At 40.1% G+C, this 14,932-nt stretch overlaps 1 protein-coding gene across 1 annotated transcript in view; it reads left to right on the top strand.

The window, feature by feature from the left end:
• rhocb (ras homolog family member Cb) overlaps positions 1-12,934 on the top strand; it is a 33,148-nt gene extending 20,214 nt beyond the window's left edge. The window contains exons 2-5 of the mRNA XM_072563902.1: positions 4,548-4,705; positions 5,293-5,413; positions 5,568-5,698; positions 11,705-12,934. Coding sequence (XP_072420003.1) covers positions 4,550-4,705; positions 5,293-5,413; positions 5,568-5,698; positions 11,705-11,875 — 579 coding nt within the window. The 5' untranslated portion in view covers positions 4,548-4,549 and the 3' untranslated portion in view covers positions 11,876-12,934. The remainder of the gene's footprint in view (positions 1-4,547; positions 4,706-5,292; positions 5,414-5,567; positions 5,699-11,704) is intronic.
• Positions 12,935-14,932: the final 1,998 nt, after the last annotated feature.

Here is a 14,932-nt window from a genome sequence, read left to right as displayed (position 1 = left end):
TGACAGCCTTGGCATCCTGGAAGTTTTGTCAGCAATACTTTCACACAGTGGAAGAAACCCTTGAGGGTTGATCTGCACAATATGTGGCTGCTAGTGAGTATATCTTTTTAGAATGTCCAGAATTGAATTGTTGCAAGGCTGCAATCCAAAATAAACTTGAAATCCTCAAGAATTTACTGTAAGACTGGAAAAACTTTGCAGTGGCCTAGCCAGTTTTGTGACTACATAATTAAAACCCTGTCTGCAATGAACAAAGCAGCTGACTTGGCTGGATGATTGGAGTTTGTACTTCACTACTTTGGGAGTTGGTAGGTTATCTGCAGGTTACACAGGAAGTGTCTTGGCTACACAATTGCTGACAAAATTTAAATCTTCCAATTCCAGGGTTTCCCTGTGCTGCAAATCTGCCTGGTTTTACTCTGGATCACCCTGGTCACACTACAGACTGATTTTTGAGCTAATCCTCGGTACTACCTTTTTTCTGCATTTGTCTTGTATTGGTTTTTGCTAAACCTTCATGGGTCAGCAATCTACTGGTAGCTTTTGATTGTAGCTGAAGTTTATTTTACCCTGCTATGCTTTTAACTGAAATAGTTGGCTGCTTCAGACTACAAAACCCTAGTATGATTAAATCCTGACCGACACTCAGCAAATTGTCAGGAAAATTAACCTAACCCTGTAGTTACCTGTTATCCACAGCACCAGCAAGCAAAGTCAAGATACAATGGAATGTTGTCTGGATTAGTGCAGACTTGATTAGAACACAATGCAGCTTATTTAATATTTCACTGCTTTCACTGGACTGCAAACTAAGGTATAGCTGTTGTAGTCTGTGCTCTAGTCATTGCAGAGGTGGTTTAATCGGAGGGTTACCACACCCAGCAGAGGGGCTGAGGAATCCTACATGATAACTATGGTGGAGGAATTTAACCCATCTTTTGTAATCTGTGTATTGCAAACTGGTTGTCCAGCCATCTGAACTCTCCACCCACTGTAGCAGCATAGGACATAGAACATTACAGCACATTACAGGCCCTTCAGCCCTCTTTGTGCTGACTTGTCATACCACTCTGAAGCCCATCTAACATATGCTATTCATATGCTAGTCCAAGCAGTGTATCTCTACACTATTCACTAACCGCTTAGCAAGGCTGCTTTGACAGCACCGTATAAACTTGTGACATCATGGTGGGGCAATGGTAGTAAAGATATAGAAGCACCACTTTCTAGTTACACTCCATTCTGATTTTAGAACGGTTCACTTTTGTTTTGGGTCATAGAGTTCCAGGATTTTGACCTATCAAAAATGGACATACTATACCCATAGACTGGAGTTATTCAAAGTGGCAGCTCACTGCTACTTGGCAATTATGAGCAATGAATCCTGGTGTATTCTGTGCTCACTTCCTGCAAATTTCAGTTTGAATGTAGTTAAAGAAAAAATATTCAATTTTTAACTGGGGGGGGAAAGAGGGGAGAAAGGTGGACTTGGATACTACTAAAGCTTTGTGCAATCACCAGCAGAGAAAGATATTGGTTGCTACAAATTGCATTCTGCTCTCCCCTGATTAAGAAATGTCAGTCAGTTTTGAAGATGCTGCAAATCCTTTCTAAGGTTATTTTCATTATTCTATAAATGGCATAGCTTTTGACCTTGAAGCTTTGAGCTAGTCTGTGCAATCAAATCAGCAATTCTTAGCTACCTGATTTTTAAGAAACAAGAGTTTTACCATTTTACTTTTTTTAGACTTTGTCCAGTTGAGTTTGTTGCTGCAACTGTGAACATGGGCCCTGGACTCTCCCTCTTTCCCCCCCACCCTCCCCTTCCCCTTCCTCCCTTTCCCCCCCACCCTCCCCTTCCCCTTCCTCCCTTTCCCCCCCTTCCTCCCCTTTCCCCCCCTTCCTCCCTTTCCCCCCCCCCTTCCTCCCTTTCCCCCCCCCTTCCTCCCTTTCCCCCCCCTTTTCCCCCCCCGTTAAGTATTGTTTTCACTCCATAGTCTCACCACATGAGGACAGTCAACTTTTCTTACCACCTGGTCTTAATGGAATTGGTATGAACTGAAGTACCTTTCCCCCTCAGCCTTTTGCTACAGAGACATCAAAACTGTCTACTCTAAAGGAGTAGCAGAATTTGATTTTTAACAATTGTCAATCTTTCCATTGGAAGGTAGTCACTTTTTCTTTATGCAGCTGTGATGGTTTGCATTGGGGTTCAAGATGGAACAGTGGAATTAAGCTATGTCCTGGAAGATTAACTTGTCTTGGCTACAGAAGTATGAAGGCTTAGAATTCTTGGTGCTGCTTGGATCAGCTGATCCCCTCCTGATTTGGTGTCTCTCCTGAGAAATCCAGCATTTGTTCCCAGTCTAAACCACAAATGTTTGACTCACAGCTGTAACTTGACAAATATTTGTTAGCTCTGGAGTATAAAATAAACTTATGATGTAAGGAGAGGAACTTGGGGGTGAGGGGTTGCTTCTCCTGGACTGTATACCTATGGGTGTGCTGATTTGATTTTTGCTGCTAATCTGCAGGTCACTTCCTTGAGACCACTTAATGTTTCTCTGTCAAGCATTCTGCAGAACTTTCTGGGGTGGGAAGCGTATAGGAATTCTCTCTCATTGGCCAATAATTCATTTAATCATGTTACAGAAAACTCATTAACCTGTTTACAAATTGGCTACCATTACTTCCTAGTTAAAATATTGCATCCATTTTGGTCACTACATTACCAGAAGGATGTGGATGCTTTGGAGAGGATACAGAAAAAGTTTACCAGGATGCTGTCTGGTTTGGAGGCTTCTAGCTATGCAAAAAAGTTGGAGACTGGGTTTGTTTTCACTGGAATGTAGGTCTCCCCTCAATCTCCTGAGTTTATGAATGGAATGGATAAAGTGGAAAGTGAGGTTTTTCCAGGGGGGGGGGTTTCAATTACTGGGGCACACAGATTCAAGGTTGGTAGGGAGGGGCTTAAAAGATGTGCAAGGCAATATTTTTACACTGGGTGGTGAGTCCTTGTAGTACGCTGCTAGAGGTGGTTGTGGAAGCAGACACCAAAGCAGTATTCAAGAAGCTCCTGGGCGCATACGTGAGTAAGACAAAGGCAAGTTGTATGGAAGGGCACAATGTGACAGTACAGTCTGAGGGCCAAAGGGCCTGTTCCTGAGATGTAACTTTTTTAAAAACAAATAGCCATTTTGAAAAAGACTAATTGCAGTTGTTCAGGAGCATGTGTTGTGGGGATCACTGAGCTGAAGCTAGCCATAGTCAAATGAGACTTGAGAAATTCCATCCCTCAAATGGCTTTGACTTCAGGCCTGCAATAAATAGACCCAGCTAATTGTCTGCAGCATTGCAAAATTTAATGGAGTTTGAGCAAGACTGTTAATGTATATCTTATAAATTGTTTAGAACAGAGGACAGGAAAAGGCTGTTCAGCACTTCAAACCTATCTTACCATCTTAGCAAAGTTGTGGCTGATCTGCCCAGTCTACAAACTTATCATGCTAGTTCTCTGTAGCCCTCAACTCCTTGATATCAAAAATCAATCTTTGAATGCTTTGTGATCTAGCCTCTGCAACTGTCTGGAGTAAACTATTCCAGATGTCTGCTTTCTACTGAATTCCTTTGAATCTCCATAGCTTAAAGCAGGGTGTTTTTAGTTTAACTTTGAACAGTCCTTCTGAGTCTTTGGCGATATCTTTGAACAAGGTAACTAAGGAAATAATTTTAATCTGACTAGAAGTGTGGATTTTAAAAAAATATCCTGAGGAGCTATTTAAAGTGCAGATTAGCAAGATCATGGCTGATCTGTCTAGGTTTCAACTCCTTCATGCCAGTTCTTCAGTCCTCAACTCTTTCAAAAGAAAAATCTTGTCTGTACCCAATCACAGAATAGCTTCCTGAAGTATTCTGCACCCATCTCTTCCATCTAAGTTGATGTTACAATATTAATAAAATGTAATAACCTGCAAGGTAGCAAGACACCACTGAAGAACAAAAAAATTATCAAACAAGCTTCAACCTGGGATCTGACTTGTTCAGTAATTACTGCAACTGGGTTTTGTTAACTCACTAAATGCTCCTTCCTTGATGGACTTTAGCATTTTCCCCAATGACACATGCTAGGCGTATAGTTTCCTCCCTGTTCTGGTTCCTTGAACAGGCATGTCACATCAGCAATTTTCCAATTCCTTAGAGCCCTCAATTGAGTTCTAGAATATTTTGACAAGGGCTATATATGTAGCCATTCCCTTAATTGTAGAATGCAGGTTCACTTCCTGAAGACCTGCTTGCCTTCAGTTAGTTTGTCAAAGACTTGGATCTTTGATAGGAACTGTTACAAGATTGTTCAACCCAACAGCACCTTGGGATGTTTACTGTCTTCAATCCTGAAGACTGAAGCAAAATATTGATTTAAATTTTCTTGAATTTATTTTTGAAATTAAGAGTAAAGTGGTCTTTTCTCTCTTTGTCATTTGTTTTATTTTTGAATGGAAGTTCCATTGTTTTGCATTCCAGGGTCTTATTAATTTTATCTTCTCTAGATATGGCTGCCATTCGGAAAAAGTTGGTTATTGTTGGAGATGGTGCTTGTGGCAAGACATGTCTTCTAATTGTATTCAGTAAGGATCAGTTCCCTGAAGTTTATGTACCAACTGTCTTTGAAAACTACATTGCAGACATTGAAGTGGATGGCAAACAGGTGAGTTGGGGTCAGGAATGTCATTGCCAGTGAATGCAAGACTCGCTGTTTTAAACTGAGTCCTGAATTGTAGCTTCAGGTAGTTACCTGTTCTATTAATTTTGCAGTAAATTTTTTTTTCTAAAAGTGAGGACTCTTTTTATTTTCAGCTATAAACCTTAAACTTTGTGCCGAGTCAACAGAAATATTGGCTAAGGTACTAGGCCTAGCTAACTTTAAATGTACCTGCAGAATTAAATCTGTCCAGGTTTTGGGAATAGAGAGGATTAATTTTTTGGGTTAGCCTGGGGAGGAGTAGCCTCACAGGCCTTTTGATCCATTGAATGTGAACACAACCACGGGTTCAGCCTGTCAATGTACCCCAAAGGTGACCCTGCTGCAGCCATCTAATGTTCTATGCAATGTCCCAGGTCTTTAGCTGTCAAGAAAGTATACTCCTTTTGTTTGCATGCCTATCTAGTGATGAATGTACGATTGAGACTTAATTACAAAATTACTGTTCTTTATTCATCAAGCTTGGTTTTTTAGTACACTGAAATCAGAAGCATGGATAATATATGCTAAATGGTAAATTGCACTCATTGCAGGTTGAACTTGCACTCTGGGATACAGCTGGACAAGAAGACTATGATAGACTCCGACCACTCTCCTATCCTGACACTGATGTTATTCTAATGTGTTTCTCAATTGATAGCCCAGACAGCTTGGGTAGGTTTGGATTTCATTTTGCCTAGTTTTGGTGTAATTCTAATCATACTATAGCAGCATTTCTGCATTATAACAGATTCCTGAATAATCTGGATTTAGCATTTTAACTGCAGGAAAAATTCAACTTTGAAAGTCACTGATAACTCTCTTGCAGAAAATATTCCTGAAAAATGGACACCTGAAGTGAAGCACTTTTGTCCAAGTGTGCCTATAATTCTAGTTGGAAACAAGAAGGATTTGAGAAATGATGAGAATACAAGAAAAGAACTTGCAAAAATGAAACAGGTGAGAATTCACTGTCCTCCTGATCTCTAGCAAGTAGAGCAATTTGCATGTGGAATGAATAGCCATTTTTTTCAGGACCAGTTGTGGTTGGCAAATGCACTCCTTTCTGCACTTCAGTAATTTTTGTATCCTATACTGTTCCAACTTTAGTGCAGTGTTGAGAAATTAACAATCACTTTAGGGATTGCAGTTGCTAACTTTCAATTTGTCTAACAATGTAGAAGCTTGTGGTGAGTGAATCTCCCTCCACTTTGGAAAGCTCCAAGTCCTGTACTGGTTTTCAAAATGCTTTGTCGCTTTCTCAGGATTATGGTAACAATTTTAGCCCAAGTAACTCCCTCTATCATCTTGAAGCTATACATCAGAGCTTTCTGATGTGGAGTGATAGTGACACTATGACCCATCTGCATGGCCAGCTGCTCAATGCTGCCTCCTATCTCCTCTCCTTGCTTTCATTGTTTTCAAGAGAAACTATAATTCTTGGAGATCCAATTTTAAATGTAGACATCAGCTATGAGACTGGAGATGGACAAACAAGACCATTGAGTAACATGAAATCAAATGTTGCTTTTCTGGAGGCCCAAAATATGGAAGGAATCAGTTTCATGGTTCCTTCCAGCTGCTTTTAACCATGTGAGCAGGTCTCAATAGGATTGGTTGCTTTTGGTGAACAAGTAATGTATGGTGACCAGAACTTGTTTGAGTGGCATGTTGTACTTCCAATTTTAGAAAAATCTTGTAAATAGTTTTAATTGAAAACCAGCTCCCCATCCTGCTGCTGAATCCACTGTGGAAGTGGCTTGGAGCCAGTGCTCCTTAAGAACTGTCTGAATATCCAGAGTGGTAACTTGGATCCCACTTGAGCAAATTTATAGCAACTCTAAGTTTGGGAGAAGATTTGTAGCTCGGGTGCTCGTTGTGGTTCTGTTCACCGAGCTGGGAATTTGTCTTGCAAACGTTTCGTCCCCTGTCTAGGTGACATCCTCAGTGCTTGGGAGCCTCCTGTGAAGCGCTTCTGTGCTGTTTCCTCCGGCTTTTATAGTGGCCTGTCTCTGCCGCTTCCGGTTGTCAGTTCGAGCTGTCTGCTGTAGTGGCCGGTATATTGGGTCCAGGTCGGTGTGTGTATGTTGGTCTGTGGATGAGTGCCATGACTCTAGGAATTCCCTGGCTGTTCTGTTTGGCTTGCCCTATAATGGTAGTGTTGTCCCAGTCGAATTCATGTTGCTTGTCATTTGTGTGTGGCTACTAAGGATAGCTGGTCGTGTCATTTCGTGGCTAGTTGGTGTTCATGGATGCGGATCGTTAGCTGTCTTCCTGTTTGTCCTATGTAGTGTTTTGTGCAGTCCTTGCATGGGATTTTGTACACTACATTAGTTTTGCTCATGTTGGGTATCGGGTCCTTCATTCTGGTGAGTTGTTGTCTGAGTGGCTGGTTTGTGTGCTGTTATGAGTCCTAGTGGTTGCAGTAGTCTGGCTGTCAGTTCAGAAATGCTCCTGATGTATGGTAGTGTGGCTAGTCCTTTGGGTTGCAGCAGGTCCTCGTTCCGTTGTCTCTCCCTTAGGCATCTGTTGATGAAATTGCAAGGGTATCCGTTTTTTGGCGAATACCTTGTATAGGTGTTCCTCTTCCTCTTTTTGCAGTTCTGGTGTGCTGCAGTGCATTGTGGCCCTTTTTTTTGAATAGTGTCCTGATGCAATTTCATTTGTGTTGGGGTGGTTGCTTTCATAGTTTAGGACTTGGTCTGTGTGTGTGTGGCTTTCCTGTAAATCTTTGTGGTGAATTCTCCGTTCGGTGTTCTCTGTACCATCACGTCTAGGAATGGGAGTTGGTTGTCCTTTTCTTTAGTGAATCTGATTCTTGAGTGTGGCGTTGATCTAGTGTGTGTTCTCTATTTGCTTTTAATTATTTTGTCGGGTTTTGTCGATGGAGGTGAACAGTGCTGTTATATCGAATGAGACCATTGTTTCTTCCTTTGGCTATGTGTATATTTCTAATGTCCAAGAATTCTTGTCGATTTGTATAGATTGTCTGTCTGGATCCACTGATCAGGTGTTTCAGTTTCTGATGTAGTCCTTAGACCCATAGACCAGGGACACCAAACTGGCCAGAGTGGGATGTCTGGTTTGTGCACTTTGGGTAGCCCATAGAATCTGGGGGTGTTGTTGCTTTCAGGTTTCATTCTTTGTAGGTCAGACCTGGTTATCTGTCTGTTTTTTTTTGTAGATTCCTCAGTGTTGTTTATCCTATTGGTGAGCTGTGGGGTGGGGTCAAACTCCCTCTTTTGGTAGGTGTTGGTATCTGCAAGTAGTTGTGCTTTTTGCACGTACTCTGCTTTGTCCAGGATGACTGTCATTCTGCCTTTGTCTGCTGGTAGTATAATTGTTATAACTAGCATAATATAGTATAATATTTATAGCAACTGTAAAGAAATCCCCTCCCCTGACATCTGGTGGGAAGGGTAGCTAGTTTTTCTCCCTCTAACTGCAATCTGTTAGATTTGGCAATTAGCATTTATAGCTTTAACAATCAGGAAATGAAAAAAATGTTTCTTGTAATATCAGAGGTGATTGTGGTGCCCTTTGTCTTCAGTCTTGATCATTTTTTTTTGTTTAAATCTGGCTGTGATGCCCAACATTGGATTTAGGTCTCCAACTAATGCATGTCACCTAAATACTAAATATGGCATGTCTTGTGCTTTTTTTATTTGGATTTTTTCATAATTTATGAAACTATAGCAAATTGGGTTCCACTTGGTAGCCATAATTTAGTTACATTTACTGTTCTGTTTTTCTGCAACATTGCTTCCAAATTACTTTGAAAGCTGATGTCAGTGTCTTGGTCTTTGGCTTGAAACTGTTCAATGTTATTGTGGCCCAATAACTCAACCTTTATTTCTGAAGTAATTGTTCAGCAACCAACTCCACCTGCATTTTCAAAAACCATTGTTTGGTACTATTTTAACCATCCTACCTGCCAACTACACAACTCCAGATCATCCTATAGTGTTAATTTCTACAGGTTTTGTGTGTGTTGGGGAGGTAGACCTTTCTGCATCCTTTGTCTCATGGGGTTTTGGGGAAAATAGTGGTGACTAAATTTAATTGCGCACACATTAAAATTTAGGAAGAGTACAGTTCGTTGAACGAGCACCTCTTGTGCTAAAGACTTCAATTTGACCACTTGCCCCACCTCTTTCCTCACCTCCTAATCTTGCTCTGACTTTTTTTATAAAATGTCCTCCCTATGTTCTGCACACTTTTTGGTATTTGACCCACTGTCTTTTATTGCATTGACTTTTGAGTCATTTCTACTGTTCTGCTCTGATTCAGATCACTTGAGTCTAATTCATTACTTGATTCCATCCATTTTAATGTTTTTGTTTGGGCTGAAATAATTGACAATTGGATTTCTTTACCCCTGCATATAATTACTGTTGGTTGTGTTTTTGAAAAGCTAACATTTGCAATGTAATTATGTAGGTGTTGCACCTAAAGTTTTCACTTTGTGATGCAATTGTACATATTTCACTGGAAGCCATCTGGGAGTGAAATCTAAGCTAGCTGTTTTGGACACAATGCTCTTCAGAGCCTTTGGCAGTTCAGATTTGAATATTTCAGGTTTATTAATTTTGGCTTTTTCTATAAATATCTCCTGCAGCAATAGCTGCAAGTAAGTTACAACTTGTCAACACTTCAGTCCATTTGTGATTCGAGCATTTTTTTGTTCCGTTATGATCTGGAATTGCCTCTTTATTTTTAGTAGGCTGTTTATAGTATAGTTGAAGAGTTTTTGGGGGGGGTCACTAGGAAAGTTTTTTTGATTTCACTTGACTGAAAGCAAATGAAGGTGTTTATGTATCTTATCTGATCTTCATTTGACTTTCAAATGTGTGTACTCCAGACACTGACTTGTTTTCTGAGCACTTCCGATTAGTCTTCACACATGCCATTGTAGAATTGTTCATTGTTCTCAGCTTGTTTCCTTAATTTATCTTTGGTTCACAGGAAAATTTAGGCTTACTTTTTAGAATATATTAAATGTTTGAATTGTGGCAGCATAATTGTTCTGCATAAAATATCAAGTTGTGGGTTTCCACAGTGCTGTGGCATTGTTTTTGGGAGGACAGTACCTTGAGATTACATTAGTGTTGAGAACAACCTTTTTGACATGGGACCATCTCAATGCCTTTGACCTTCCAGATAGAGGTATTCCAGTGTACATTTGACCAACTTGCCATCTTTCATCCTGCAAAACCTGAAACTCCTGTTTCTATCTTTAGCATTAAGATCTCCATTGCTGTGTTTACCTAATCTGCTAACTCCCACTCCAGTAACATTACTATTTGAAATCCTTATCCTCGTGTTCACATCATGGATTTCTACAGTTCTCCAATTTTTCTCACCCTTCCTGGTTTTCTTTGTCCATTGGTAACTGAACCTTCAGATGCCTTGGCACTAATCTCTAGAATTTTCCACCTGATTTTTAAATGGGTTTTGAAGGACAGAAACAAGTATTTCAGTAAGTGAAATCTCCAGTTATAACTAAAAATCAGGGTAGGCAATTTGTTCCTTGAGCCCATTCTATTTATTAGTCAAGGGTAACCTCCTCCTGTGTCTCAACTTTCTTGCCCACTGTCAACTCTTCAAAATCATTAATTAAAAATGTCACCTCCAATTTTGTTCTGTAGTGAATTCCACAGATTCGCTTCCCTTTTGAGGGAAGTAATTTCTCTGCTTTAGGCTAAGCGGTAACAGATTTTAAAACAGTGAGTGATCTCTGTACCATCTTGTACCTTTTATTTCTGTCCTAGTCTAAACTGTTCAGTCTCGAGGCAAATATCTCATTGCTGAAATCAATTTAGTGGACTGCGTCTAAAACAACCATTTTCTAATTCCCCACCGTATGCCAGATGTGGTCTTACTACTGCCTTGCAGCAAACTTTCCTGGTTTTATTGCTAAGGGATAGAGTAAAAATTTTTCCATTTACTTTCCTTTTTTACCTGTGTGATTTGATTCACACATGAGGTCACCCAGATCTCCCCCTACCAAAGTTTCTCATTAGGCAAAATTGCCTTTTTTCTGCTCTGACCAAAGTGGGTACACCCTCCAATATCCATACTAAACTAAATCTGACACATTTGAGACCATTTGTCTAACCCATCCATATTCATTTGTAAGCTTTATATCTTCGAACTTCCTAATCTTTGTCTTCTGCAAAGTCATTGGGGCCCAAGAACTGAACCCTGTAGCACCCCACTTTTTTATTCTACCAACCATAAGGGTGGGGGAAAGCAAAGGTTAGCCAGGTGGCATTTTGTTTAGTTGTCGTGATTTCCTTCTTGAAGGGATGCTGTGTTTTATACCTAGCATTGTCCAAATCCCCTTCAGTACCAGCTCCAATATGGATTGCTTTGATTTTCAAAGGCCCTGTTGTTACTTTAGATTCTAACAACTTCCTAGCAACAGACATAAGATAACCTGTCTATAGTTTCCTACCTTCTGTATGGATGAGGGCAGTATTAGAGGGTAACTCCAATACAACTAAATCTAGAAGAATTTGAGCCTTAAACTTAATTCTGAACAGGATTAGTGGGAAAATCTGAGCATCTCCTTTTGAGCAGTGAAAATGATTAAGCTTTCCACTGTTTAATACCTCAATTTTAGAATGAGGTTCAGTATATGAGGTGAAACTTTTAATATATTGCCAAAAGAGCCAGCACAACTGTTTTACTTCTGATCCGTTATCTTCAAGCTATGGATGCAAAGTGTCTAATATGTCTGTCTCAGTTATTCAGTGAGGTCTTGGTCCAAGGACTTGTACCCAAAAGTGTGGGTTGTAGGGCAGCACTAGGAAGTAGGTTTGGGGGGGGGGGGAGGGAGGGAAATAGACTGGTAATGGAATAAAGTTGATTACTTGACCTATCAGACTAGATGAATCAAATGTTCTGTGCTGCTTCTATAGTTGCATGGTGCTTGCATGTATTAATGAAGTGTTTGTACTGCAGGAACCTGTGAAGCCAGAAGAAGGACGTGACATGACCAACAAAATTAGTGCTTTTGGCTACATGGAGTGCTCTGCCAAAACCAAGGAAGGAGTTCGGGAAGTCTTTGAGATGGCCACACGTGCTGCATTACAAGTCAAACACAAGAAAAGACGCAAGTGTGTGCTGTTGTAGGATCTGATGCATACTGTCGCATGTACTGTATCAGCTGTAATAACATTTATCAAACTTTTTACACAGTATATGGAGACTTTCCTCTTGCTTCCCCCTGGTTTCCAAATGGCTATTTTTCAAACACTTCTAGTCTGAGCCTTTTTGACTTGCTGTGTAATGCTTACTATCTGAATAGTGGTGAGAGGAGTCTAGTGTTGACCTGAGACCATGAACACCAGCACCTCATGACAGTGGGTTTAAGTACTGTACATTCAGGGGGTGAGGGGGGAAATTTAGTACCATTTGGGTATCTACATTGTTATAAAAACTCATAACATAATTAGTGTCAAATGACTTTTCTGCATAGTTCCATTTAACTTGAACATTTGGTACAGAGCATGAATTAGTTTGTATAATCATCTTCTGTAACCTGATCACTTTATTTGCTGAATGAATTATTTCTCTACATTCTAAGTCTGTGCTGCTGTTTTATTTCCATTTTTCTAAGCATTGCAGGCCAAACTGGGAGTAGTGCTATAGACTCCTGTGAATGGTAGTGTAACTAGCTTTTGTATAATTGCATTCCGTTAAGCAACTTTCTTTTGTAGATTTATTGTATTGAGATTCAACTTTGTATTGAAGCTCTGATTTGTATAAAATGCTAACTGTCAACCTTTTTAGTGATTGTAAAACCCCATCCTAGCTAAGGGTTCACATTATTGCAACCCTGCCTTCTGAATTTTGTAACTGTGCAGAAGTGACTCGATCAGTTTCTTGCAATTGCTCAGTGAAGCTCTGCTTCCTGTGATAACATGCTTGTAATTCCTGACTCTAACTTAAGGCTGAAGCAGTTTTCCTTAAGAACATTCCACAACTGTTCAAGTAAATTTTAATGTTGGTTGTCTGTAAGTTGCACAGCTATTGTGCATTTCTCTTCCCTACCCTGTTAATCACAATTTTGTATGCAATAACCAATGCTGTGGCTTAAATGTAAAATCATTTTGCTTTCATCCTGGGTTATAACATTCAGACAGTTGGCACTTAACAAATGTTAAAATAAATTTAATGGAACACTTTAAACTCTGCCAATAATCAGCAAATCTTTAAATGTTGTACTTGAGTGCAGAGATGTCCTGCACTATTTTGATCTACCAGCATCTTCACTGCCTGTGAACCCAATCTTTGAGGTGCAGAAGAATTGGTGTTTTTGAGGCACTGAGCTAGCTGTTTTTTTTGCATTTACAACCTACCACAAATGCATAGGTGAACAAGAAACTGTCTTCCTTTATCTGGACAGTCCTTAAAATTAGGATTTGTAATCTTTAGAGTTTACCATTTAGGATCTGGATGAGAATTTCTTGATTTTTGGAATTCTGTAAATGCTCACTATATTTTATAGTTTCACTGGGTAAGGGATTAGGTCATGAAGAATATTAATAGATGAGGTGCACTTTTTTTAAGCAGCAAGGAATATAGGTTTGTGACAAGGCAGGAGAGTGAAGATGTCATTGGCAGATCAGATTTGGGTCAAATAGCCTACTCTTACATCTTGTGGGTGGGAAAGTGGAGTTGAGGTAAATTGCCAAATCTTCATGTAATTTAATTTGCAGTTTCAACTTTTGATCCTATTCAGCCTCAAAACATTCTCAAATTCCAAAATTTTCACTGCTAAACAGCAAGCTGCTGTTCTAACTCCAGAATGCAGTGTTGCAGAAAATACACATCCTTGCCAATCTAATCAATGTCTAGCTCTCTTTTTTTTAGATAATTTCCCTTTTTTACTCTTAACCCACAGAAACAATTACTAGGGCATCTCATTTTTAGGAATGATAGGGTGGTAATGAGAGGGAATTTTATCTTTCCAAACAGGCTGGGGACTGATCATGGTGTAAAGGGCTTGATGGAGAGGAATTTGAAGTGTGTACTGAAGGTTTTTGTGGATGAACCTACTAGAGAAGGAGCAAAACCCGCCCACTGAGAAAGAAGGCAGAGAAGTGACAGAGGTCAGTGGGGGAGCACTTTTTTTTTTTTTTTGGGGCCAGTGATCATAAAATAGTTATGGGAAAAGAATAGACTGGATCCAAGTTAAAATTGACCTTTCTCCAATTTAGAATTTTAATGGTACAATGCAAGAACTTTCCAAAGTCGATTGGGAGGGACTTCGCAGGGAAAGGGGTGGTTTGAAAGTTTGTCTTTAAAGATAAGTCTAGAGGCAGATTAGTGCACATAAGGCTGGTAGGTGTAGGGAATGTTGGGTGACTGCAGAAATTCACTCAAGGAGGCATGTCTTGGATATAACTGGTAGCATTGACTGAATCCCTAGATTGTAAAGGCTGACACACAGGTGGTTTTGTTAGTCAACTGTTATAATACACCTTTTTTGGTTAATTGTGGACACTTCCTAAAAATATATTGGCTGTAATGTGATTAGTGCCACACTGCTTCTGAAGCATGACTTTTCTATATTGTGGGGTTGCACAACAAAACAATCTTACAGCAGAACTCTGTATTTAGCCATCCTCCAGCATCTCACCCATGATATAATGTGGCCATTATTTAAAGGTGATGAGGAAAAGCCAGGGACCTAAATTGAGTTATTGGAGGGAATTCTGAGGGGCAGGATTAACATGTATTTGGAAAGGACTGATTGGGGATAGTCTGGTCGGAAATAGTGTCTTGGGGCAGCATGGTGTTTCAGTGGTTAGCACTACTGCCTCAAGCACCAGAGACCTAGGTTCAGTTGTGGCCTCGGGCAGTTGTTGCTGAAGTTTGCTCTAGTTTCTTCCCACAGTCCAGATGTGCAGGTTAGGTGAAATTAACCATGCTAAATTGCCCATAGTGTTCAGGGATGTCTAGGTTAGGTGCATTATTCAGGAGTAATGGAGAATGGGTTTGAGTTGGATACTCTTCAGAGGGTTGGTGGCCTGATGGCCCCTGTCTCCACCCCGTAGGGCTTTTGATTTTAAGACTGAGTTTTAAGTCTGGAATGACAAGTAACAAAGATTTGGAGGCAGGGCAGAGGACATTGCCTATATGGACCTCCAAGGTTCTGCATGGTGGGCTGGGTAGTGAGATTAG

Source organism: Chiloscyllium punctatum, chromosome 45, assembly GCF_047496795.1.
Source record: "Chiloscyllium punctatum isolate Juve2018m chromosome 45, sChiPun1.3, whole genome shotgun sequence".
NCBI classification, from domain to species: Eukaryota; Metazoa; Chordata; class Chondrichthyes; order Orectolobiformes; family Hemiscylliidae; genus Chiloscyllium; species Chiloscyllium punctatum.
Note: the sequence above shows the minus strand (reverse complement) of the source record. Positions and strands in the feature narration are given on the sequence as shown.